At 47.4% G+C, this 25363-nt stretch overlaps 1 protein-coding gene across 1 annotated transcript in view; it reads left to right on the top strand.

Moving 5' to 3' along the window:
- Window positions 1-25363, top strand: part of LOC144608493 (hemicentin-1-like) — a 259005-nt gene that overhangs the window by 197242 nt on the left and 36400 nt on the right. The window contains 15 exon segments of the mRNA XM_078426331.1: window positions 839-920; window positions 1658-1794; window positions 2716-2857; window positions 3448-3592; window positions 5073-5200; window positions 6968-7124; window positions 8626-8747; window positions 10274-10438; window positions 11586-11693; window positions 13489-13626; window positions 15283-15411; window positions 17734-18003; window positions 18837-19027; window positions 21291-21504; window positions 23554-23688. Coding sequence (XP_078282457.1) covers window positions 839-920; window positions 1658-1794; window positions 2716-2857; window positions 3448-3592; window positions 5073-5200; window positions 6968-7124; window positions 8626-8747; window positions 10274-10438; window positions 11586-11693; window positions 13489-13626; window positions 15283-15411; window positions 17734-18003; window positions 18837-19027; window positions 21291-21504; window positions 23554-23688 — 2263 coding nt within the window.

A 25363-nucleotide genomic window follows, 5' to 3' on the forward strand; every position in this document is an offset into this window, starting at 1 on the left:
CCCCCATCAATGCCGCCTTGGTCTAGATGCTGCATCACACACTGCAACAGGACACTGCCAATGGATGGGTCGCTGTATTTCCCTCACCATCCCCCATGTGCATCCTTTTTTTGAGTTTAGTTTAGAGATGCCGCATGGAAACAGGCCCTTTGGCCCATCAAGTCCATACCAACCATCACCTGTTCACACTAGTTCTATGTTATCCCATTTTCCCTACACACTGGGAGCAACCAACTTACAACCCCACATGTCTTTGGGATGTGGGAGGAAACCGTAGCTCCCGGAGGAAGCGCTCGCGTCACATGGAGAACGTGGAAACTTCACACAGACAGCAGCGGAGGTCAGGATCGAACCCTGGCCTCTGATGCGGTGAGGCAGCAGGTCAACCAGCTGCGCCACTGTGCCACCTTCTTCGCACGAGCATTTTAACATGTGGTTTGCACTTGGAAAGAGGGAACGTGCGCAGTGACTCAATCTGTTTGAAACATAGAAACATAGAAAATAGGTGCAGGAGTAGGCCATTCGGCCCTTCGAGCCTGCACCGTCATTCAATATGATCATGGCTGATCATCCAACTCAGTATCCCGTACCTGCCTTCTCTCCATACCCCCTGATCCCTTTAGCCACAAGGGCCACATCTAACTCCCTCTTAAATATAGCCAATGAACTGGCCTCAACTACCTTTGGGATGATCCAGCCTGATAAAGGAAACCGGTTAATCTTGCATTTAGATGGACTCGGGCAGAAAGCATTAATGTGAGGTAAAGCTTCTAACGGTGAATCCTGCCCTTTTAATAATGGGCCACATTACTGACATCTACGGTGTGCTCCGCTACAGGTAGAAGATGCAGGGCTTTACACATGTCTGGCTACAAGTCCTGCTGGGGAAGACCAGCAGCATCACCTGGTGAAGATACATGGTACGATTATCTGCTTTAGACTTTCACCTGCTTTTCTTCCAGTAAATGAACTCTCTCTCCCACCACCCTAAGTCTTATAGATCACTGAAGGCTTCATTACCCTTCCAGCCCATTCCCACATCACTTCCCACACAGCTTCTCCTCTTCTTGTAGCTTAACTTCCTGAATCTCTCCATATATGTCTTATAAATTGTGAATATTGATACTAAAACCAAACAGTTTCTGTCTTGTTAAATAGATCATTTCTAACTTTCTTTCCATTTAGAAATGGTTGTCAGAGGGGTATCCTGTTTATCACTCTGTATGGAACAAGTAGAGACAATTTGTTCCGTTGTGCCTCATTTATCTTGATCTCATTCAATACATCCTCTTATCTTTTCACCCATTGTGTTCCATGCATATTTGATGAACTCAGTTTATAAATATCCTCCACATTCACCAGTCTGGAGCTTGCCTGCACTTTCTGTGTAGGAAGGAACTGCAGATGCACTGAAGATAGACACAAAATGCCTGAGTAACTCCGGCAGCATGTCTGGATAGAAGGAATGGGTGACATTTTGGATCGAGACACTGTCACCCGTTCCTTCTCTCCAGAGATGCTGCCTGACCCACTGAGTTACTCCGGCATTTTGTGTCTAACTTTGTTGCACTTCCTGTGTTGCTTCGGTCTGCTTCTTGGTTACTGGCTGATAGCAAACTCCGTCTTTCAGTTGTGTTTCTGTCTCTCTGATATACAGTTTCCCCGAATATCAGGGGGTCCAGTGATCCCCAGCTGGTCACTCTGATGGCAGAGGAGCAGCTGACACTGGAGTGCATGTCTGAAGCTGTGCCACCTCCCACTGTCCAGTGGTTCAAGGATGACCTCCCGGTGCAAGTGAGTGCCTTTGAGCTGCAGAACTTCGTTGGATGCATGTGCCGCGTGTTATGACATTGCCAGTGTTTAGCGGTGTCTGTACTTATAAATCATTTGCTTTAAGATTCAAAGTTGTACTTGCTCTGATCTCCGACCTGACCCTAAAATCCAGAATCACATAAACAGACCAACTTGTAGTAATTGCCCAAGTAACTCCTCAGTGATGGCCGGGACAGGATTACATTTTATACTGTTTAAACTATATGATTGCATTCACTTTGAACTGGTCACACAATTATTCATTGAGTCATATAGCGCGGAAACAGGCCGTTTGGCTTAATTCATCCATGCCGACCAAGATGCTCCATCTCAGCTAGACCCATTTGCCTGGGTTTGACCCATACCCCTCTAAACCTTCCCTGTACTTGTCCAAGTGTATTTTAAATGTTGTTATTATACCTCCCTCGACTATTCCGTCTGGCAGCTTGTACCACATAACCACCAACCTTTCGGTTAAAAAGTTGCCCCTCATGTTCCTATTTGATCTTCCCCTCCACACCTGAAACCAAGCCCTTTAGTTCTTAATTCTCCTACCCTGGTAAAAGATTCACCGCATCTATTCCCCTCACGATTTTATACACCTTTATAAGATCAACTATTAACCTCCTGTGCTCTGAGAAATAAAGTCCCAACTCTCCCATGAGTCCTCCAGTCCTGCTACATCCTCTCTACGCTTTTTCCATCTTAATGCCATATTTTCTGTACCAGGATGACGCACAACAGTTTCTGGTCGGTTTAAATAGTGTCGCGGAAGACACAAAACATCCCTGGAGAACATGAATAGGTGACATTCCGGTTCGGGACCCTTCTTTCTAGATAGTTTGAGGTAAAGGCTTGATGCAGTGACTGCTGTGATTACAATCTGAAGTATTTTGCTTTCAGGCTGATTCTCACGTTCAGCATGAGCCAGACAGCCAATACCTTGTGATCAGCCATGTTGGCACGTCAGACACGGGCATCTACAGGTGTCACATCAGCAACATCGCAGGAGCAATGAGCCGTGTCTTCAACGTCGTTGTTCATGGTAGGCGTGCAATTTCACAGATCGTTGCATTGGGAATAGAAAGGCAACCTGAGTAGAACAAAATCCAGAGTAGCTTGGGTGCTGAGTCAGTGGTTAGGATTGTGCGGAGTAGTTCAAGAGCCTGATGGCTACCGGGTAGAAGCTGTTCTTAAACCTGGAATCATGGTTCTCAGGCTCCCGAAGGTGGCAGTGAAATGAGAGCGGGGGTCTCTGATGATATTAGCTGCCTTCTTGAGGCAGTGTTTCCTGTAGATCCCTGCGATCCCTGTGGGGAGATCAGTATCCATGATGGACCAGGCAATGTCCACCACTTTCTACAGCCTCCTTCATTCTTTGATTGAGTGTTTCAGTCCTGCCTTGCGCCTGCCACACTTGTTTTGTGAGAATCTTGCCCTGAATGTCTCGATCTTTCACACTTGATTCCACTCGCGTAATAATCGCTTTACTAAGCTAAATATCCCTAGGTGATTGTAAACCGGTTTAAGAATTGATTGAATTAATCACTCTGTTTTGTGTCTCTGCTATCTTATTTGTTATTGTACCTTGTCATCCCCTGGTTTACTTCCTTGGTACTTTTGCTTGCTTTTCAGTTACTCCAACCATTAAACCCGGATCCCCGTCCCTCTCTATCTTCATCAACCAGCCCACTCTGCTGGAATGTGAGGTCCATGGCTATCCGAAACCAACGGTCACTTGGAGAAAGGATGGCAGTTTACTGAGCCCAGAGAATCCCAGGTACAAACCATATCATATCATATCATATATATACAGCCGGAAACAGGCCTTTTCGGCCCACCAAGTCCGTGCCGCCCAGCGATCCCCGCACATTAACACTATCCTACACCCACTAGGGACAATTTTTACATTTACCCAGCAGCCAATTAACCTACAAACCAGTGGCCAGAGACATCAGAGCTTGAGGGAAACAATCCAATCCTCCTCAAGAGAAGACACAGAGTGTTGGAGTAACTTGGCAGGTCAGGCAGCATCTCTGGAGAACATGGATAGGCGACATTTCAAGTCGGGATCCAAAACGTCACCTACCCATGTTCCCGAAAGTTGCTGCCTGACCCGCTGAGTTACCCCACCACTTTGCGTATGTTTTTGTAAACCAGCATCGTGTGTGGTTCCTTGTGTCTACAATTCCCTTCAAGGTTGTACCTTTCCATATACTTGTAGTCCAGTGTTTCTTTGTAGACAAAAAGACATTGGGACACATGTTGTTCCTTGCTGTTTGGTGTCTATGGTGATTGTAAACGTATAATTCGATTCATGCATCTTGCGTTTTATGACTGTTGGCCGATCAATTTCCCTCCTGGGATAAATAAAGATTTATCGTACCGTATCGTACAAAATGTTTAAGGGCCTGTCCGCCTAATGTAATGAATAGATTTTTTTTGGTAGGCAGTACCATCACAATAAAAGTGCTGTCTCTAATCATCTACATCAGATACAACATTGAGATGATCCAATCTCCCCATTCCAAGAGTCCGCCATGTTAATTTGTACGTCTTGGTCTAAAGATTATTTTTTTCCGTCCGATTGTTTCTCCAAACATTTTCTGCGATCCCATTCAGAAGCTGCAGGCCCTTACGTACAGAGGCTTGAAAGCACACACCACCAGACTCAGGGACGGCTTCTTCCCTTCTGTGATCAGGCTTCTGAACGGTCCTTCCATAAGCGAGGGCACTGTCCAATTCACTGCACCTTGTCTCTGGAACTGCTGCGCTACAATGCTGAGAACGATATTCTGCACTCTGTATCATCCCCTTTGCTCTACCTATTGCAATGAATTTGTCTTGATTGTATTTATATATAGAATTATCTGGTCTAATTTGGATAGCATGCAAAGTAAACTACCTGGGTACACGTGACAATAATAAACCTAAACCCCACAGGGTCAGCTCCATATTCCTTCATTCATAGAGGCATAGAGTTTTACAGCGTGGAAATAGGTCCTTTGGCCTAACTTGCCCGCACCAGATGATGTCTCATCTACACTAGTCACACCTACCTGCTTTTGGACCCATATCCCTCTAAACCTATTCTATCCATGAACCTTTCTAAATGTTTCTTAAATGTTGCGATAGTAAATTTGTGATAGTTATTGTTATTGTACCTGCCTCAACTACAAGCACTGCAGCTCGTTTCATATGCGTCCTACCCTCTGTCCGTCTGTTTGTTAACTGATTGCCAAGTCTTCCTTTCCTCACAGGTTTGACTTTCTCCCTGACGGCTCCCTGCGGATCCCCTCTGTGCAAGTTTTTGACGCTGGCCGCTATCTATGCTCAGCATCCAGTGCAGTCGGCTCCGATCAGCATTGGATCGAGCTGCAAGTCTTGGGTATGTTTAACCTCTCAGCAATGCTACACTGACCATCTGAACAGCCGTGTATGTATAACTCTCAGGGATAAGTGGCGTTGCTGTTGATGTAACTCCCGGTCTTAAGGAAAGAGAAAAGAGGGGAGCCGTAGTGTAGACAAGGTAAAGGAAGACGCAAACTAGCGAATGACCAGGGATATGATTAGTGTAAGAAAAGAACTGCAGATGCAGATGGTACAAATCGAAGGTATTTATTCACAAAATGCTGGAGTAACTCAGCAGGACAGGCAGCATCTCGGGAGAGAAGGAATGGGTGACGTTTCGGGTCGAGACCCTTCTTCAGACTGATCATTCGACCAGGGATATGAATTCCTTTTAGGCCATTAAGGGGAGATACCCTCCTGTATCAGTCTGAAGAAGGATCCTGACCTGAAATGTCCCCTGTCCATTCCATTCAAAGACACTGCCTGACACGCTGAGGTCCTCCAGCACTTTTATTTTGCATTAAGAGGAGATGATAAACATTCAGCAACTGTAGGACAGACATGAGCACTCCCTCAAGCAAGGAAACCATTCACATCTTTTGATGTGATTTATTTGTTTGTCCCTGCAAACTAGAGAAGGGGGCTTGTCTGACAACCAAATGCTCTTAAGAAAAACACAAAGCATTGGAGGAACTCGGTGGGTCTGCGGCAGGAATGGACAGCCTATGTTTTAGGTCAGAACCCCTTCTTCAGACTGAATGCAGTTCGTTTTTAGTCAGATCCGAAATGTCGTTGGCCATTTCCCTCCACAGATGATGCCTGACTGGCTGAGTTCCTCCAGCATTCCGTGCTTTGCTCAAGGTTCCAGCATCTGCACTTCCTTGTGTCTCCAACCAGATGCTTTTGTGCCATTGGGATCCGCATCAGCTTCCTCTCTCCCAGAGCCTTTAAAGTTATGAAAATCTTCAGCTTCTCTCATCTTCCATACTCTAGTTCTCAGCCCGTATCGCTGTTCACTCCCTTCTAATTTACCTCATTGTACTTAGCAGCCCTATCAAACTTGCTTCTTATCCTGGCCAGGCAGTCCTCTTGTAGCCACCATCGGGAAGAAGGTTCAGAAGCTTGAAAGCTGTGACCTCCAGGTTCAGGAACAGCTTATTAACTGGAATTTAGAAGGATGAGATGAGATCTTATCGAAACGTATAAGATTATTAAGGGGTTGGACACGTTAGAGGCAGGAAGCATGTTCCCAACTTTGGGGGAGTCCAGAACAAGGGGCCACAGTTTAAGAATAAGGGGTAGGCCATTTAGAACTGAGATGAGGAAAAACTTTTTCAGTCAGAGAGTTGTGAATCTGTGGAATTCTCTGCCTCAGAAGGCAGTGGAGGCCAATTCTGAATGCATTCAAGAGAGAGCTAGATAGAGCTCTTAAGGATAGCGGAGTCGGGGGGTATGGGGAGAAAGCAGGAACGGGGTACTGATTGAGAATGATCAGCCATGATCACATTGAATGGCGGTGCTGGCTCGAGGGGCTGAATGGCCTCCTCCTGCACCTATTGTCTATTGTCTATTGTCTATTATTCCCAGCAACCGTCAGGCTCTGCATCACGGCACAACATTGGCCTCGGCAACTATGGTCTTCTACAGACTGTGTCTTTGCTTGCACCACGGACTTTAGTTTTGCATTGTCGGCCTGTGGCGTGACCCTATTTGGTTCTTGACGTTCCTCAAGGAATGAAACACCTGTGAGTGTAGATTAATGCATGCATGTCCCGGTTTGATCAATGTTTACTTTGACTTTTAGGTGCCCCTGTGATCAGCCCTTCACCAACGAACGTCACGGCCGTTGTGAATACTCAAGCCAAGATGGGCTGCGAGGTTTCAGGGAGTCCGAAACCTGAAGTGACCTGGAAGAAAAATGGAAAGCCTCTGAACTTTAACCTGCAGCAGAACACATACAGGTAACATTGAGGCTCTGAATGGAAAATAAGTATTTGCATGAATCCCTTGTTTGAAGGACAGGTTTCATTTTCAGGGATTGAATCCGACCCAGGCCAAAATATGTCTCCAGCCGCTATAATGTCAATTCAAGAAATCGATGGCGGACTCGCGGGTAGGGGTGGGGGCAAATGAATGAACAGGCCACATACTGTGAGAAACTACTCCCAATTAGAAAGGTTCACTCTAAAAAATGGCCATTTATTAAAAGGAATCGGACTGATAGGAAAGGTTTAAAGGGATAAGGGACGAACAGTGGCAAATGGGTCTAGCTTACATGGGGCATCTTGGTCAGCACGGATGAGTTGGGCTGAAGGGCCTGTTTCCCTGCTGTACCACTCTATAAGAAGGTCATTAAGAATCAATCACATTGGAGGGTTTGGATTCAGTCATAACCCAGAAAGGGTCGTAAAGTCATACAGCGTGGAAACAGGCCCTTCAGCCCCACTTGCCCACACCGCCCAACATGCCCCATCTACACTAATAAGGGTTGGTTCCTGATTACAATTACTCCTTTTTCAATTCCAGAATTTCATTATTGTTTGAACTTAAATTCCACCAGCCCCACTCCTCAGCCATCTCCCCATCGTTCTGAAGCCCAGCCCTCCCTTGTACACTGCATTTGAATCTGCTTTGGTGCATTCTAACCAATTGCCATGTTATAAAAATGTTTTTGGAGTTGTCAAGCAATTAGCCCTGTGAGTAGTTTGAATGCGTACACTCAGAACATTACCGGGAGTGATTAAGGGCACTGTACTGCTTCCATAAGGAAATGCCTGGCCCATCACTGGTGTCCATCTCCCTGCCATCAAAGGGATCTATAGCGGCCACAGCATCAAAAGGTCAGTCAATATCATCAAAGACACATACCACCCTGGCCATGCTCTCATCTCACTATTGCCGTCAGTAAAAAGGTTCAGGAACCTGAGACCCGTGACCATCAGGTTCAAGGACCATATCTTCCCAGTGACCATCAGGCTCTTGAACACTGCACGACACTGAGCTCAACAACTATGGGCCGTGTCTTTGGTAGCTACAGGCTTCTGTTTTGCACTATAATAGTCTGTTATAATCTATTAATTTTATCAATATATATTGATATATATGAACGGCGGTGCTGGCTCGAAGGGCCAAATGGCCTCCTCCTGCACCTATTTTCTATGTTTCTATATATACATATGTATATATATATATTGGTGTGTGTATGTGTGTGTGTGTATAATCTATGTGTTAATGCATTCTTGGGCCTGTTGAACTGCAGCAAGTAAGAATTCAATTGTTCTTTTGTTGGTACATGGGACACTTCAACACTCTTGAATCTTGCCTGTAGAAATGATAACACTAAGGCAATTGTGCTGTTACGTTTGCTCAAAAGCCCAATTTAGTTTCAGAATATGTAGTCTAGTGCTGCCGTTACTGACTGGTGGGTTGAGAGTTGTTCCTGTGACCCTCTTGTTCTTCCAGGTTGCTGCCATCGGGTTCCATGGTGGTGCTGTCTGTCACCACTGAGGATACATCGCTGTACCAGTGCAGGGCTACAAACAAGGTGGGAGATTCCCACAGGATCATCCAGCTAACCGTGCACGGTGAGGCTTTCCTGTCTTGGCGAGGGGGGGTGTGGGTCTGGGGAGGAGTGTTTGAGGTTCCTTGCGGATCGAAACGGCTTAGGGTCGAGGACATGGAACCAAAGGGAAGCAGGTAACAGGGTACCGGTTGGATTTGGGCTGGCGTGGAGGTGGGGGCAGCGCCATGAATAGAACACAGAGCATCAAAGAGTGCAGCGCAGGAACAATGTCCGTGCTGAACATGATGCCAAAACCAACTCTTACCTGCCTGAACATAATCCACATTCCTGCATTCCCTGAATCAGTCTGAAGAAGGGTCTCGACCCAAAACGTCACCCATTCCTTCTCTCCTGAGATGCTGCCTGACCTGCTGAGTTACTCCAGCATCATCATCATCATATATATACAGCCGGAAACAGGCCTTTTCGGCCCTCCAAGTCCGTGCCGCCCAGCGATCCCCGCACATTAACACTATCCTACACCCACTAGGGACAATTTTTTTACATTTACCCAGCCAATTAACCTACATACCTGTACGTCTTTGGAGTGTGGGAGGAAACCGAAGATCTCGGAGAAAACCCACGCAGGTCACGGGGAGAACGTACAAACTCCTTACAGTGCAACAACCATAGTCAGGATCGAACCTGAGTCTCCGGCGCTGCATTCGCTGTAAAGCAGCAACTCTACCGCTGCGCTACCGTGCATCCCCTGTGTATCCATGTGCCGATCCAAAAGTCTCTAAAAAAACATATCGTATCTGCCTCCAGCACCACCTCTGGCAGCACATTCCAGGCACTCTCGGTAAAAAGAGTCTGACCCGCACATCTCCTTTAAACTTTGCCCTTCTCACCTTGTCCTTAAAGCATTGTCCTTGACATTTCCGTCCTGGGGAGGAAGATCTGGCTGTCTATCTTACGTATGTCTCTCATAATTTTAAATACTCCTGTCAGGTCACTCCAAAACCTCAGGCGTTCTGAAGAAAACTATCCAAGTCTGTCCAACCTCTCCTAGAAGCGACTACCCTCAAAATCCAGTTATTTATCTTAACTGAAACCATTAGTTTCCCGTATTCCTGCCTCCATGTATTTATGTGCTTGTAGCTCTTGCCCTCAGGCAATTCAGACTGTTTCTTCCATTGTCAAGTGTTCAAAAGGCTCTAATCATCTGTGTAAATTATGAAGGGAAAAAGTTTGACCAATACCTGATCCATTAACACACAAAATGCTGGAAGAACTCAGCGGGTCAGGCTGCACCTGTGGAGGGAATGGACAGACAAGGTTTCAGGTCGGAACCCTTCTTCACACTCGAAACGCCGTGTATCCGTTCCCTCCACAGAGACTGCCTGACCTGCTGAGTTTCTCCAGCACTTTGTGTTTTACTCAAGATTCCAACGTCTGCATTTCCTTGTATCTCCGCCTGATCCATGAATGTGCTAATGCATGTAAGACTGACGAGAGTAAGATATTTAATTGTCCTGTTCCATGTGCATAGGACCTGAAACACATGAAAGGTGTTATATTTAATATCTCTGTATTTTTATCCTCCAGTCCCTCCATCAATTGCAGATGGCTCTCCAGGTGTCACAGTCAGTGCGATGTCCCCGGTGGTGCTACCGTGCCATGTCACCGGAATCCCCAAGCCTTCGGTGACTTGGACCAAGGATGGAGGCCAACTAGGGAACCGAGGGCCAGGTTACAAAGTCCTGCCCACAGGTCTGTGCACGGTTCCTTTGCTCTCAATAGACATATATATCAAGGAAAATTTGAGACATGTCAAGGCCTTTTTTAATTTTGGTGAGTGATTTCGGGTGGCACGCAGCGGTAGAGGTGCTGCCTTACAGTGCCAGAGACCCGGGTTCGATCCTGGCTACGGGTGCTGTCTATACAGAGTTTGCACGATCTCTCGGTGACCTGCATGGGCTTTCTCCAGGATCTCCGGTTTCCTACCACACACCAAATACATACGTAGGTTAATTGGCTTGGTATAATTGTAAATTGTCCCAAGTGTGTGTAGGATAGCGTTAGTGTGCGGGGATCGCTGGTTGGCACGGGCATGGGGGGCCGAAGGGCCTGTTTCTGCGCTGTATCTCTAAACTCCACTAAGGTAAAATGTAATATGTTGTCGCCGTGAGACCTGTCTTATACAAAGGGAGATCCAATTAGATCCAAAGGGTTAATCATCTCCTTGGGATCCTTGGTCTGTTCTCGATTTGTCAACATCTGTTACCGCAACAACAGATAGTGGCTCGGCCCGAGATCTTTGTACCCTTGGTTGGGAAGGAGATATCAGCCTGGATTCCTAGCATCCAGCCACCCCTGATATTGAACGTGGGAACATGTTGACATTGGGTGAGATCCAGCGATGGGCCTGGCTGTGGGACTCCTGACTCATCCCCACCCCCACCCGAAGGTGAAGGGCCTGTTTCCATGTTGTACCTTTCAATCAAGTTAACCGATCAATTCATGCGAAAATTAGTCCAGCTGGGATTTGGACCTCCTTGAGCTGGCCATGATACTGCCTGATTTTTCAACACTTATTTGTCAAGCAAAAAGCAGTCATGAAAATCATTCGGTTACCCATTTTTGTCAATAAAATTGTACAGGTCTGTGCTTTTTAATAGTCATAGAGCTGTAGAGCACAGAAAAAGGCCCTTTAGTCCACTTGTCCAAGTTGGAATACTGGGCTAGTCCAATTGGCCTGCAATTGGCCCATTGCCATTGAAACCCTTCCTTTCTGTCGAAATGTCTTGTGAAAGTCATCATTGAATGGGCTTCTGCAGCTTCCTCTGACTTGCCTTGCGTGTTTTCTTAGGGGGTTCATAATTGCCAGAATAGTTTTGGAACTTCTATGTTTCTTTAGGTGCCCTGGAAATTGCCTTGGCAAAGCTGAGCCATGGCGGCTACTACACGTGCACAGCTCGGAACGTGGTGGGGACAGCCCATAACCACGTCACCCTCATAGTGCAAGGTAAACGGCCAATGGGCTTTCCATCTCTAGCACCATGTGTCCTTGTACGGTGCTGAAATACTTTCACTCAATAGGAAATTAATATCAAACTAGACCAAGTTGGGCCCAAACCTCTTCTGCATTGGAGCAGCACCCTCTCCTCCCTCCCCTCCCCCTCCCCTTTCCACTCCCCCCCCCTTCCTTCCCTCCTCCTCCCCCCCTCCCCCCTTAGTATATAGATGACACCTAGACCAGAGAACAGCAGCACAGGAACAAGCCCTTCGGCCCACAATGTCTGTGCTGAACATAATGCTAAGTTATACTAATGTCCCCTTGCTACGACGAATGATTCCTTCATTCCCTGCATATCCATGTGCCCAGCTAAAACTCTCCTAAACACCGTTATCATGTCTGTCTGTCTCCACCACCCCTGCTGGCAGCACGTTCCAGGCACCCACTGTGTCAAAAAAATCCGCCCGGCTCATTTCCTTTCAACTTTACTGTTTACTGTATGTAGGTTCTTACTCTGCATGAGTGAGAGTCGTATTTCCTTCCTTACACCAGTCTGCACACCTAAAAGGATGTCCTGAGAATGCGAAAGGCCTGATACTTACAAATTGAACGAAAAACAATGTGCTGAAGGAGCTCAGTGGGTCAGGCAGCATGTGTGGAGGGAATGAACAGATGATGTTTCAGGTCCAAAACATTACCTGCCCATTTCCCTCCACAGATGCCGCTTGGCCCACTGAATTTCTCCAGCAGTTTGTCGTTGATTTTGCTCAAGATTCCAGCATTGTTACTTTTTCGCATATCTGTCATGCATTGTTCTTTGCATCTCGACATCATTGTCTATATCTCTCATTTCCCTTTCCCCTGACTAGTCTGAAGAAGGGTCTGGACCCGAAACGTCACCCATTCCTTCTCTTCAGAGATGTTGCCTGTCCCGCTTTTTCTGTGTATCCAGCATCTGCAGTTCTCTCCTTCACATTCCAGCATCTGCAGTCTCTTGTGTCTCCGATATAAATCGTTGCTTCTTTTCTTAAACATAGAAAATAGGTGCAGGAGGAGGCCAATTGACCCTTCGAGCCAGCACCGCCATTCATTGCGATCATGGTTGATCACCCACGATCAATAACCCGTGCATGCCCTCTCCCCATATCCCTTGATTCTGCTAGCCCCTAGAGTCTATCGAAATGGACATTCCCCCCCCCTACATCAAAAATCTTCTAACCCACCTCTCTAACTCCAGGTCCCTCAGGTCGGCCGACTTGGGGCTACTCACTATCCCGCGGTCTAGGCTTAAGCTCAGGGGTGACCGCGCTTTTGCGGTTGCAGCTCCTAGACTGTGGAACAGCATCCCTCTCCCCATCAGAACTGCCCCCTCCATCGACTCCTTTAAGTCCAGGCTCAAAACCTATTTCTACTCCCTAGCGTTTGAGGCCCTCTGAGGGGGCGCTGTGAACTGTTTTGTATGTGCTGTTATGTTTGTATGCTACTGTATGTTTCATTTTTTCCTTAGTACCTAAACAGATGTACAGCACTTTGGTCAACGTGGGTTGTTTTTAAATGTGCTATACAAATAAAATTGACTTGACTTGACTTGACTAAATCTCTTTTAAATTCATCCAGTGAATTGGCCTCAACTGCCTTCTGTGGCAGAGAATTCCACAAATTCACAATTCTCTGGGTGAGAAAGTTTTTTTTTCTTCTCAGTTTTAAATGGCCTCCCTTCATTCTTAGACTGTGGCCCCTGGTTCTGAAACAAACAAAAAAACAAGTTTATCACCAGGATTTCTTTTGTCTCCTGCCATTGCAGAATCCCCAGTCATCAAAGCCCTCCCTGCCACCTTTGAAGTTGTGGTGAATAGTGGCATCATTCTGCCCTGTGAATGGACAGGCACACCCAGACCCAGCATCACTTGGCAGAAGGATGGCGTCACCATCTCAAGTTCAGGTAAGGTGCCAGTCCAAACCCAGGGCAACAGCCTGAAGGGGACCAGCTCCAGCAGAAAGGTAAAAAAACCCAGGGGATAGTCTTTGGTGAGGAGATTAGAGAGAAGATGGGGAAGCATTCTTTAACCCAGAGTGCTAGGGTCTGGAAAGGAGAGGAAAAAAGCTTTGTCACTTTTAGAGAGTACTTTGAATGGAACTTTTCTTAGAATGCCACTCGTTTCTATGTCCACATGTAAAATCCAAATGCAAAGTTCCATGCCTTCTCGACGTTTTGATGGCTCATTTTTTTGGTTCTTAGCAAAGGGACTATCCATTTTCGTCACCGCCTCACGTAACGTGGGGAGAATGGGCAATGCCAAATCTCAATTCTTTAGACACAGGAATAAATGTGTTCCCTTAGTTTCGGCCAGATCTGACCACCAGTGATCCTCTGGGCATGTATCACTGCGCCTTGTTGACTTGCAACAGAGACCCTGTGATTAGACATCCATGTCAACATCACAAAAAAAGACAAAACTGCTGGAGGAACTCAGCAGGTCAGGCAGCATCCGTGGAGTGGCACAAACAGATGACATTTCATGTTGGGATCCTTCTTCAGCATCCTTCAGCTGAAGTGGGGTTCCCAACCTGAAACACCATCTGCCCATTCCCTACCATGATGCTGCCTGACCCGCTGAGTCCCTCCAGCACTTTGCATTTTGCTCAAGAATGCAGCATCTGCAGTCTTTTGTGCCTCCATTCATAATAATAATATATTCCTTTATTCGTCCCACACCGGGGAATTTTACAGTGTTACAGCAGCAAAGTGGAGAGCAAGAGATCATTCATTATAAATAAAAGATACATAAATTGTCATCAGTTTTCTGTGTGTTATTGTTGACTCGTCTGCTGGGAGCAGTGCTGGTTGTGCAGTCTCACTGCAGCGGGAAGGAAGGACAACCTATATCTCTCCTTCACGCACTTGGGGTGAAGGAGTCTGTCACTGAAGGAGTTACTCAGTGCAGTGACCGTGTCCTGCATGGGGTGGGAGTCGTTGTCCCTGCAGCGATGTTAGCTTTTCCATCATCCTCCTCTCTCCCACCACCTGCACTGAGTCGAGGGGGCAACCCAGGACAGAGCTGGCCTTCCTGAGCAGCTTGTCGAGTCTCTTCCCTTCCGCTCCAGCAGACCACTCCATAGAAAATGGCCAATGCAACCACTGTGTTGTAGAATGTGTTGTAGAACCATGTCAGCATTCCCGGCAGCCAAGAATATTGTGTTAGCCCGGGATGAGATAGCGGGCATTAAACTACAGGGACAGCTTCTTCCTTGCTGTTATCAGACAACTGAACCATCCTTTCACCAACGAGAGAGTAATCGAGCTACTATGTACCTCATTGGAGACTTTCAGCTATCTTTAAGCGGATTTTACTGGACTTTATCGTGCACTAAATCTTATTCCCTTTATCCTGCATCCGTACACTGTGGACGGCTTGATTTTAATCATGTTACAGACATTCTGCTGACTGGAAAAAGCTTTCACACAACAAAAAGCTTTTCTCTGGACCTCGGTACACATGACAATAAACGAAACTAGACTAATTATTGCCAGGCTGAGCTACACAGTTCCGTGTATCACACCATGCGTTGATTGAATGATGATTGTTCTCTGTTTCAGGATACTTTATGTTGGCTAACGGAGCGTTGGAGATCGTGAGGGCTACGGAGGAGGATTCTGGGCATTACATGTGCATTGCCCAAAATGCAGCTGGCACGGGTCTGGGCAAAACCAAACTGGTGGTGCAAGGTACGGGCGAGGGAGAGGACCATAAAGGGCACTACACACTTGGGTTTAAGAACTGAAGACACAAGGAACTGCAGATGCTGGAATCCTGAGTAAAATATGAAGTGCTGGAGGAACTCAACAGGTCCGGTAGCATCTGTGGAGGGAATGGACAGGCAAAGTTCTTGGATAGGACTCTTCTTCAGACCAAAGCCACATCTGGACCTCTCCCTCCTTAGGAACCTACTAAGTTCCTCCAGCAATTTGTTTTTTGGGTTTAAGAACTTATTGTCAGCATTGAAGCACTCCAATACATGGGGGCTGGATTCTGCTGGGTGGCCCATATTTTGAGACAAATATGAAGCCACGTGTTAGCCTATTGACTTGGACGTAGACAATATTCTGTACTTGATAAATATTTTGAACAGTTTTCATTGTATTCATTTTCCAGGTTGTTTAGCATGGATCTAAACCTGGACACAAACTGACTATCAAATGATCAGGTATCAGACGCAGTCTGATCATTTGGTGTGTATGGGATGGTCCGGCTCAAAGCTACTAGAGGAGCAAGATAGACCACTCGACCCTAAAAACCGTAGTATGTCATGGCGCCATTTTAGTAGGCAGAAACCTTTAAAAAGAAAAATAACAAAAATCTGTGAATTGATAGATGAGATATATTTTGCATTTTTATGGTATAATCACACTTACTGTTCCCCCAAAACACTGATTACACTGCAAGAGGCATAACGAATGGTGGATTTTGCCTACTGAAATGGTGGACGTTAGGCTCCATTGCGTACTACACTTCAGTATAGGCGATTTCGACGGAGTGGTCCATCTTGTTCCTCTAGTATCTTTGGTCCGGACTGGAATCACCACCTAAGGATTCTTGATACATAGAGCTGCACAGCACGGAACAGGCCCTTTGGCCCATCCTATCCATGCTGACACGGTAGCGTAGCGGTAGAGTTGCTGCTTTACAGCGAATGCAGTGCCGGAGACTCAGGTTCGATCCCGACTACGGGTGCTGCACTGTAAGGAGTTTGTACGTTCTCCCCGTGACCTGCGTGGGTTTTCTCCGAGATCTTCGGTTTCCTCCCACACTCCAAAGACGTACAGGTATGTAGGTTAATTGGCTGGGTAAATGTAAAAAAAATTGTCCCTAGTGGGTGTAGGATAGTGTTAATGTACGGGGATCACTGGGCGGCACGGACTTGGAGGGCCGAAAAGGCCTGTTTCCGGCTGTATATATATGATATGATGATAAGTTGGCATACTGGGCTAGTCCCATTCTCCTGCACTTGGCCCATATCCCACGGAACCCTTCCTAACCACATTTCTATCCAAATGTCTGGCAGCTCATTCTAGACACAGTTTATTCTCTCGGAGAAAGAATTGCCTGAGGTCCTTCTTAAATTTCTCACCTCTGACCTTAAGACCACGCCCTCTTGTTTTAAAATCCTGTGTTCCGGAAAAAAGACTGAGTGTTCACTTTGTCCATGCCCCTCATGACCTTTTGCACCTCATTAAGGTCACCCCCTCAGCCTCCCACGCTCCATAGGGTAAAGTCCTACCTATCCAACTACTCCCTGTAGACCAAGCACCAAGGCCCAGGCAATATACTGGAGAATTTATTTTGTACCCTTTCCAACTTACCAATTTATATTTCTAAATCCTGCTCCTATTCCTAATTTCTCCTCCTCACCATCCCAAACCCTAAACCAGGATGTCCAAGTATCTCACATAGCCTGACATCTCTAGACAGCCCCTGTCCAGTTTACCAGGGATCAGACACATTGACCTCCCATTCCAGTGGCAGATACATTACTGACCTCTCTTCCCGGAGAGCAGGGAGTTGAACATTTGACATGGTTTGGTTGATTTGGTGAATAAATAAGTTGCAAATGAGGGGGGACCTCATTGAAACTTATCGCATAGTGAAAGACCTGGATAGAGTGGATGTGGAGAGGATATTTCCACTAGTGGGAGAGTCTAGGACCAGAGACCATAGCCTCAGAATAAAATGATGCACCTTTAGGAAGGAGATGAGGAGATATTTCTTTAGTCAGAGGGTGGTGAATCTGTGGCATTCATTGCCACAGATGGCTGTGGAGGCCAAGTCGATGGATATTTTTAAGGCAGAGATTGATAGATTCTTGATTAGTTCAGGTGTCTGAGGCATTGGGGAGAAGGCAGGAGATAGGGGTTGAGAGTGAAAGATAGATCAGCCATGATTGAATGGCAGAGTAGACTTGATGGGCTGAATGGTCTATTTCTGCTCCTATCACATGAACAAATTGTGTCATAATTAATTGAAATAACATTTTTCTCTCTTTAATACAGTGCCGCCAGAGATCAAAGTCAATGGCAGGGAATATAAGGCCACCGTTCACCATTCCGCCACATTACCTTGTGAGGTAGCAGGCCGGCCTAAACCGAAGGTAACCTGGGTTAAAGATGGCCGCCCGGTGGGCGACCAGCGATACCTGCAGATGTTTGCCAACGGAACCCTGCACATCCCACAGGTCCAGCTTGTTGATGCGGGATGGTACACCTGCATTGCCCGCAACAAAGTTGGGGTGGTCAGCGTGGACCGGACTCTGGTGGTGCAGGGTGAGGGCTCATTGTCTTCCATGCCTTGGTAGGATTTGGGTCAGGGGCCATTAATTGGCAATCTAACGTTGCCAGCTTTGCTTGGCATGCTGGCATCCATGCATCCTTGCTGTGAATGTGAATGACACCTCCTCATGTAACACTTGTTTTTACTGAGAGTCTTGCACCTTCCTTTGACCCACCCCCCCCCTCCTCAAATCCAGCCACACCACCAGCCCCTGCCACACAGCTGGTATCCTACATTGCATGAGGATGCTCTCTCTAGGGTAGACACAAAATGCTGGAGTAACTCAGCTGGTCAGGCAGCATCTCGGGAGAGAAGGAATGGGTGACGTTTCGGGTCGAGATTCTTCTTCAGACTGAAGAAGGGTCCCGACCCGAGACGTCACCCATTCCTTCTCTCCCGAGATGCTGCCTGACCTATTGAGTTACTCCAGAATTTTGTGTCTACCTTCGATTTAAACCAGCATCTGCAGGTTTTTTTCCTATACAGGAAGCTCTCTCTGCCAGGTTAGAGGTCATCGAGGTGCCCCTACAGTTTTTAGCGATAGAGTCATGAAGCAAGGGCAGGTGGCTTAATAACCATTATGAATCATACTGCATGGAAACAGGCCCTTTAGTCCAACTTGTCTGTGCCGACCAAGATGCCCCATCTACACCAATCCCACCTGCTCGCGTTTGGCCCATATCCCTCTAAACCATTCCCGTCCATAAATCTGAAGTGGAATCTGTTGGAAGTACTGCGCAGGAGGGTGGGATGTGTGGGAGGGGAGGTGTGCACCCAATCCTGGGTCCATCACACCTCATTTCCTTGTGCTTTTCTCTTGACCCAGTTCCACCGTTGATCTTGCTTGGCCAGTCAGAGTTTTCGGTGCTGGAGGATTCGCAGGTCCTCCTGCCCTGTGCTGTCCAGGGATCGCCCGCGCCCGCGGTGCATTGGGAGAAGGATGGTGTCACCGTGCCTGATGTCCCAGGGAGGTTCACAGCACTGCAGTCTGGCGAACTGATAGTGGAAAACACAACGGTAGGTAGCTTCACAACACCAAGTTGTACCTGTGTCAGTAACATGGCGACAAGCGCGCACTTGTTCTCCTGCCAGGCTAGTCTCCATTCAAATGTCCAGTCTCTCCTGAAGGTTGGGACTGTAGCACTGCCAGCTCCAATACATGATCAGCTTCTGAAATCTAATAAATATATTCATCATGAGGTATTGGTTTAGGTTTATTATTGGCACGTGCACTGAGGGGAACATAAAAAGCTTGGTTTTACATGCTACTAGACCAAGTGGACCTGTTGGGCCCAAACCTCCCCTGCATTGGTGCAGCACCCTGTCCTCTCCCCTCTCTCCTCAACCACCCCCCTCTCCCCTCTCCCTTCTCCCCCACTCCTCCCTCCTCCCCTCCCCCTCCCCTCCTTTTAAACTTTAAAATGTGAATAACTTTAAAAATATAACACCGATTTCAATGAAACTACTTGCATTTTCACTAAAGTGACAATGGCGAGTAAGGTGGGCCTAAAATTGTCGTGCTACCGTGTACCGTTTTGGCTGAAGTTCAGTCACACACAAGATAACAAACGAGAGTTTTAGTATATAGATTCAATCAAATCGGATAATGTTCTACATAAATACAATCAAGCCAAACTCCAGTGCAACAGGTAGAGCAAAGGGGAAGATAGAGTGTGGAATAGAGCTCTCAGCATTGTAGTGCACCAGTTCCAGAGACAAAGTCCAATGGCCACAATGGAGTAGAGGCGAATCTGTCAGTACTCTAGCTCATGGAAGGTCCGTTTAGAAGCCTGACAACAGAGGGCGGGGGGAGCTGTTCCTGTGTATGGTGGTATGTGCTTTCAAGCTTCTGAATCTTTTGCCCAACAGGATCGGGGAGAAGAAGGAATGACTGGGGTGGGCAAGGTTTTTGAGTGAATAATGGAGCCTGAATGTGTTCTCACCTGCCTTGCACTTACCTGTGAATAAACACGCACAAACAACAATCTTTTAGGATCCACTCCGTACAGAGAAGTGTCCCGACCTGTTGTCTGACCTGCTGAGTTCCTCCAGCAGTTTGTTTTATAAAATTAAATATAATTATCTGGTCGTTACTATTTGTGGAAACTTTCAACGCACAATTTAGTTGCCAGAATCTAATATTAGCACAATGACTGCAGGTATAAGCTGCACATTGTGTTGGTATGTTCCATGGTTGTGAAGGCTGATGATTTTATTCCAGTCCACTTGTATTGTCAGACAGCTGTTGCCAGGATTAAACGTCTCCTTTCCAGTGAGACCTGCAGAATGAAGATTCTCTCTCCCCCCCCCCCCAACAACAATTTACATTATCCATATGTCCCGTACCAGCTCATTTACACTTCCCAGGTTAAGAGTCAAGAATCTTGTTTAATTGTCATATGTTCCAGCAACTGAACAATAAAATTCTTGCTGCATCTTAACTGGTACATGAGTGTAATAACACACAGATAAACGTATAATAACAAATAATACAAGAACTTAATAAACCTAATACTAAGCAGCTATAATAGTGCAATACCAAAATCTGTTGTGCAATCAAAACACAGGCCACAGAAGAGCATAGTTGCTGAGGTTAGATTTTTTAGATTTTAGATTTAGAGATACAGCGCAGAAGCAGGCCCTTCGGCCCACTGGGTCCGCGCCGCCCAGCGATCTCCGCACACTAACACTATCCTACACCCCCTCTAGGGACAATTTTTACATTTGCCCAGCCAATTAACCTACAAACCTGCACGTCTTTGGAGTGTGGGAGGAAACCGAAGATCTCGGAGAAAACCCACGCAGGTCACGGGGAGAACGTACAAACTCCGTACAGACGGCGCCCGTAGTCAGGATCGAACCCGAGTCTCCGGCGCTGCATTCGCTGTCAGGCGGCAACTCTACCGCTGCGCCACCGTGCAGAGTGTTTGTAGAGTTCATGAGCCTGATAGTTGCTGGGACAAAGCTGTTCCTGAAGCTGGAGGTCATGGTATTCAGGCTGCTGTAGCTGTCTCCCTGTGGTAGCAGTGAGATGAGAGCGTGGCCAGGGTGGTGAGGGTTCTTGAAGGCATTGGCTGCCTTTCTGAGGCAGCGCCTCCTGCAGATCACTTTGATGGGGACCCCAGTCCCCTCGATTGACCCAGGCAGTGTCCATGCGACCATCGCTCTCTGTAGCCCCCTTCTTCCCTGGCGTTCTAGTTTGAGTTTTCTTCAGGGAGTCCTGTAACCACACAGAGGGAGGTGAAGTCACTGACCTACGTTCTTTCCTCCCTTTCTGCAGCCAGAGGATGCGGGCGTCTACACATGTACAGCCGTCAACCCTGTGGGCAAGGATAGCCATCGCATTCACCTGTCGGTAAACGTCCAGCCTGCGTTCATGGAGCTCCCTGCTGACGTGTCCCTCCACAAGGGTGAAAGGCTGCTGCTGACGTGCGCAGCAAAGGGGCTGCCCACCCCCTCCATCAGCTGGACCTTCAATAACAAGCCCATCGCAGGTATGCGCGCAGGAAACTGGTGCATTCTAACACCATTCCCTGATAAACAAGAGGGGCATCTTCATGCAAGTGCAATGTTTCATAATATATTTATGACCCTCCGTTTTGTTGCTTGGCTTCCTCCTTACAGAGTACTACAGAGCGGAAACAGGTCCTTGGGGCAAACTCATCCCTGCGATTAAGATGCCCCGTCTAAACTAGCAAGCTTTTGCCAGCTATTGGCCCCTGTCCCTCTCAACCTTTCCAATCCATGTAACCTGTCCAAAAGTCTTTTAAATGTTGTTATTGTACTTGCCACAAGTAGTTTTTCTTACAACTCATGGGGCCAAGGAGAGGAAAGGTCTCGTGTGATAAGGGCCAAATACAGGCTAATGGAACTAGCTTTGTAAGGGCATCTTGGTCGACATGGACCAGTTGGGCCAAAGAGGCTGTGTCCGTGCTGGATGACCCAGTCACGTCTTTGATTATCCCTACTCCCAAAGACATCAGATGCCCTTCAGGGAAAGACCAGGATACCAGGAGCTGACCTTCCCATTAGTCAGGGAATAACAGACGCAGAAGATTCAGATTGAATCTATTTGGGGAGTTTGCATTATTAGTCGAAGTAGATAGCATCTTATTTCCCACATGTTCATTTGTCCTCTAGCTGTTAGCCAGAGCACTATCTTTTTCTTAACAGAGATTCTATTACATACTAGACCAAGTGGACCCGTTGGGCCCAAACCTCTCCTGCATTGGTGCAGCACCCTCTCCTCCCCCTCTCCCCACTCCCCTCCCTCCCCCCTCCATCCCCCCTCCTCCTCTCCCCCTCCCTCCCTCTTCCCCTCCTTCCCTCCCTCTCCCTCCCCTCCACCCCACACCCCCTCCCTCCTATCCTCCCCCACTTCCCTCCCTCCCACCTCCCCTCCCCCCCCCCACTCCTTCCCCTTTATCCTCCCCCCTCCCTCCCTCCCTAAGGGCCAAATATGTGAATAACTTTTAAAATATAACACCGATTTCAATGAAACTTCTTCCATTAGCACCAAAGGGATGACGATGACGGTGAGTAAGGTGGGCCTATAATTGTCGCGCTATCGTGTACAGTGTTGGCTGTAGTTCAGGAACAAACAAACAAACAAGAGTTTTAGTATATAGATTCACAATTCACACAGTAATACATTCATCAAAACTGCCAGTTTAGTTTAGTTTGTTGTCACGTGTATTGAGGTACAGCGAAAAGCTTTTGTTGTGTGCTAACCAGTGAGCAGAAAGACTATTCTTGACTATTCGTGGGTGGCAGGGTAGTGCAGCAATAGAGTTGCCGACTTACAGCGCCGGAGACCCGGGTTCAAGTGGGTTTTCTCCAGGAGCTCCGTTTATCTCCCACACTCCAAAGATGAACAGTTTTGTAGGCTAATTATAGACAATAGACAATAGGTGCAGGAGGAGGCCATTCGGCCCTTCGAGCCAGCACCGCCATTCAATGTGATCATGGCTGATCATTCTCAATCAGTACCCCGTTCCTGCCTTCTCCCCATACCCCCTGACTCCGCTATCCTTAAGAGCTCTATCTAGCTCTCTCTTGAATGCATTCAGAGACTTGGCCTCCACTGCCCTCTGAGGCAGAGAATTCCACAGATTCACAACTCTCTGACTGAAAGAGTTTTTCCTCATCTCAGTTCTAAATGGCCTACCCCTTATTCTTAAACTGTGGCCCCTTGACAGGTATAAGTGTAAATTGTCCCTAATGCCTGTAGGATAGTGTTAGTGTGCGATGATCGCTGGTCGGCGTGGGTAGGCAGCTGGCTCGGGCAGAGCCCTCTTCCGCCTGCCGCCGTGACTCGCGGATGGCCAGCTTGGCCAGGCCCAGGAGCAACCCAACCAGGACATCTTCGGCCCTACCCTCTCCCCTACGCACAGGGTGTCCATAGATGAGGATGGTGGGTGGAGAAGTGCAGCCAGAAGACAAGGAACAACCCCTTTAGATATTGAAACAGGGGCTGCAACCTCACACACTCCAGGTAGACGTGGCACACAGACTCTTCCGCCTGACCCTATCTTGTCTTGCAGTGAGATCATCCCAGACTGAAGGCCTGAGTGAACTACTGATCAAAAGGGTTTCCAAAGAAGATTCGGGAACTTACGTGTGCACGGCAGAGAACATTGTGGGGGTGATCAGAGCCATTGGATTTGTCTATGTGAAAGGTAAGACTATAATTTGCTCAGGCTTTTTCATTGGCTTCCCTTGGTTGAGAGGATCTATGACAACTTCCTGTTAATTTGGGATTAACAGTAGCATGGTTTGAGGGTGATATTGATGTTCCAGATACGGGATTAGGATAGATGCTGTTGATCAATGGCCAACAACAAGATGCTCAAAGGTGGAATCTGGGAGAGGCTCGTCTGCACCTGATCAGTGCAAAACAGCGCAGCGGTAGAGTTGCTGCCTTACAATGTCAGAGAGGCGGGTTCGATCCTGACTACGAGTGCTGTCTGTCTGGAGTTCGTACGTTCTCCCTGTGACCGGGTGGATTTTCTCCGGGTGCTCCGGTTTCCTCCCACATTCCAAAGACGTACAGGTTTGTAGGTTAATTGGCTTTGGTAACAATTGTAAATCAGTGCAAAACCAAACCCTCACTCTGACATAACTTCGTGCTGCATCAGGGCTAAGGTAATCAGTGTTCTCCCATACCAAATGTGATGTGAAAGTTGCAAAAGACTCATAGAGTCATAGAACTGCGTAGCACAGAAACAGGCCCTTCTGCCCACCTTATCCATGCCAACCATAATGGGCTGGTCCCATTTTCTTGCATTTGACCCATGTCCCTCTAAACCCGACCTATCTGTGTATGTGTCCACAAGTCCTTTGAAAGTCGTACTTGCATCCGCGTCTTGTCACTTCCTCTGTCAGCTCATTCCAGATACAGACTACTCTGGGCGTAAAAGTTGCACCTGAGGTCCATCTTAAATCTCTCTTAATCCCTCTTTTGAAGTTTTAATTAATTTAAACTGCAGCGTCGTGTACTGCAGTGGTAGGTACAATGGAGAGAGGGGTTTCAATCTCATCCGTTGGGAAATTTAAATACAGGTAAAATTAAATAATCTGAAATTAAAAGATGACAATGTTAAGTGCATGTCCCCGTTCACTAATGTCCCCCCGAGGGTGGACATCGGCTGTTGTTCTGCAATCCAGCCGACATGTCTTCCGATCCATAGGAAGGGATCCATGTCAACTGGAATGGCCCAGCTAGACACCCAGTTTGGGGGCAATTGGGAATGGCCATTCTAAACTGCCAGTGCAGCAAAATTGTATTAAGAAGAAATGATTCCATTATTTAATGATACTTTATTTTCGCATGTACCAGTCTAGGTACGAGTGAAATGCTTGGTTTTGCATAGAACCCGGTAAAGCAGGCCTCACCTAGGCCGTACACAAGTGCCGCCACGTTTTGGCGCTGACACAGTTACAAAGGTTCACCGAACCGTCCCATCTGCCGCCTGCCGCACGTGGTTCTCGAGGGCCCTCCTCGCCCTCTGACAGCCCTCCTCACTCTCGGCGGCCCGCTCGCTCTCCGACCTTCCTCGCTCTCTGACCCACTCCTCACTCTCTACAGACCACTCACTCTCCGACCTTCCTCACTCTCTGATCCACTCTACACTCTCTACAGACCACTCACTCTCCGACCTTCCTCGCTCTCTGACCCACTCCTCACTCTCTACAGACCACTCACTCTCCGACCTTCCTCGCTCTCTGATCCACTCTACACTCTCTACAGACCACTCACTCTCCGAAGACCTTCCTTGCTCTCTGACCCACTCCCCACTCTCAGCGGCCCCCTCCATCTCCGACGACCTTCCTCACTCTCTGACCCACTCTACA

The sequence above is a fragment of the Rhinoraja longicauda genome, chromosome 31, assembly GCF_053455715.1.
Source record: "Rhinoraja longicauda isolate Sanriku21f chromosome 31, sRhiLon1.1, whole genome shotgun sequence".
In the NCBI taxonomy this organism is placed as follows: Eukaryota; Metazoa; Chordata; class Chondrichthyes; order Rajiformes; family Arhynchobatidae; genus Rhinoraja; species Rhinoraja longicauda.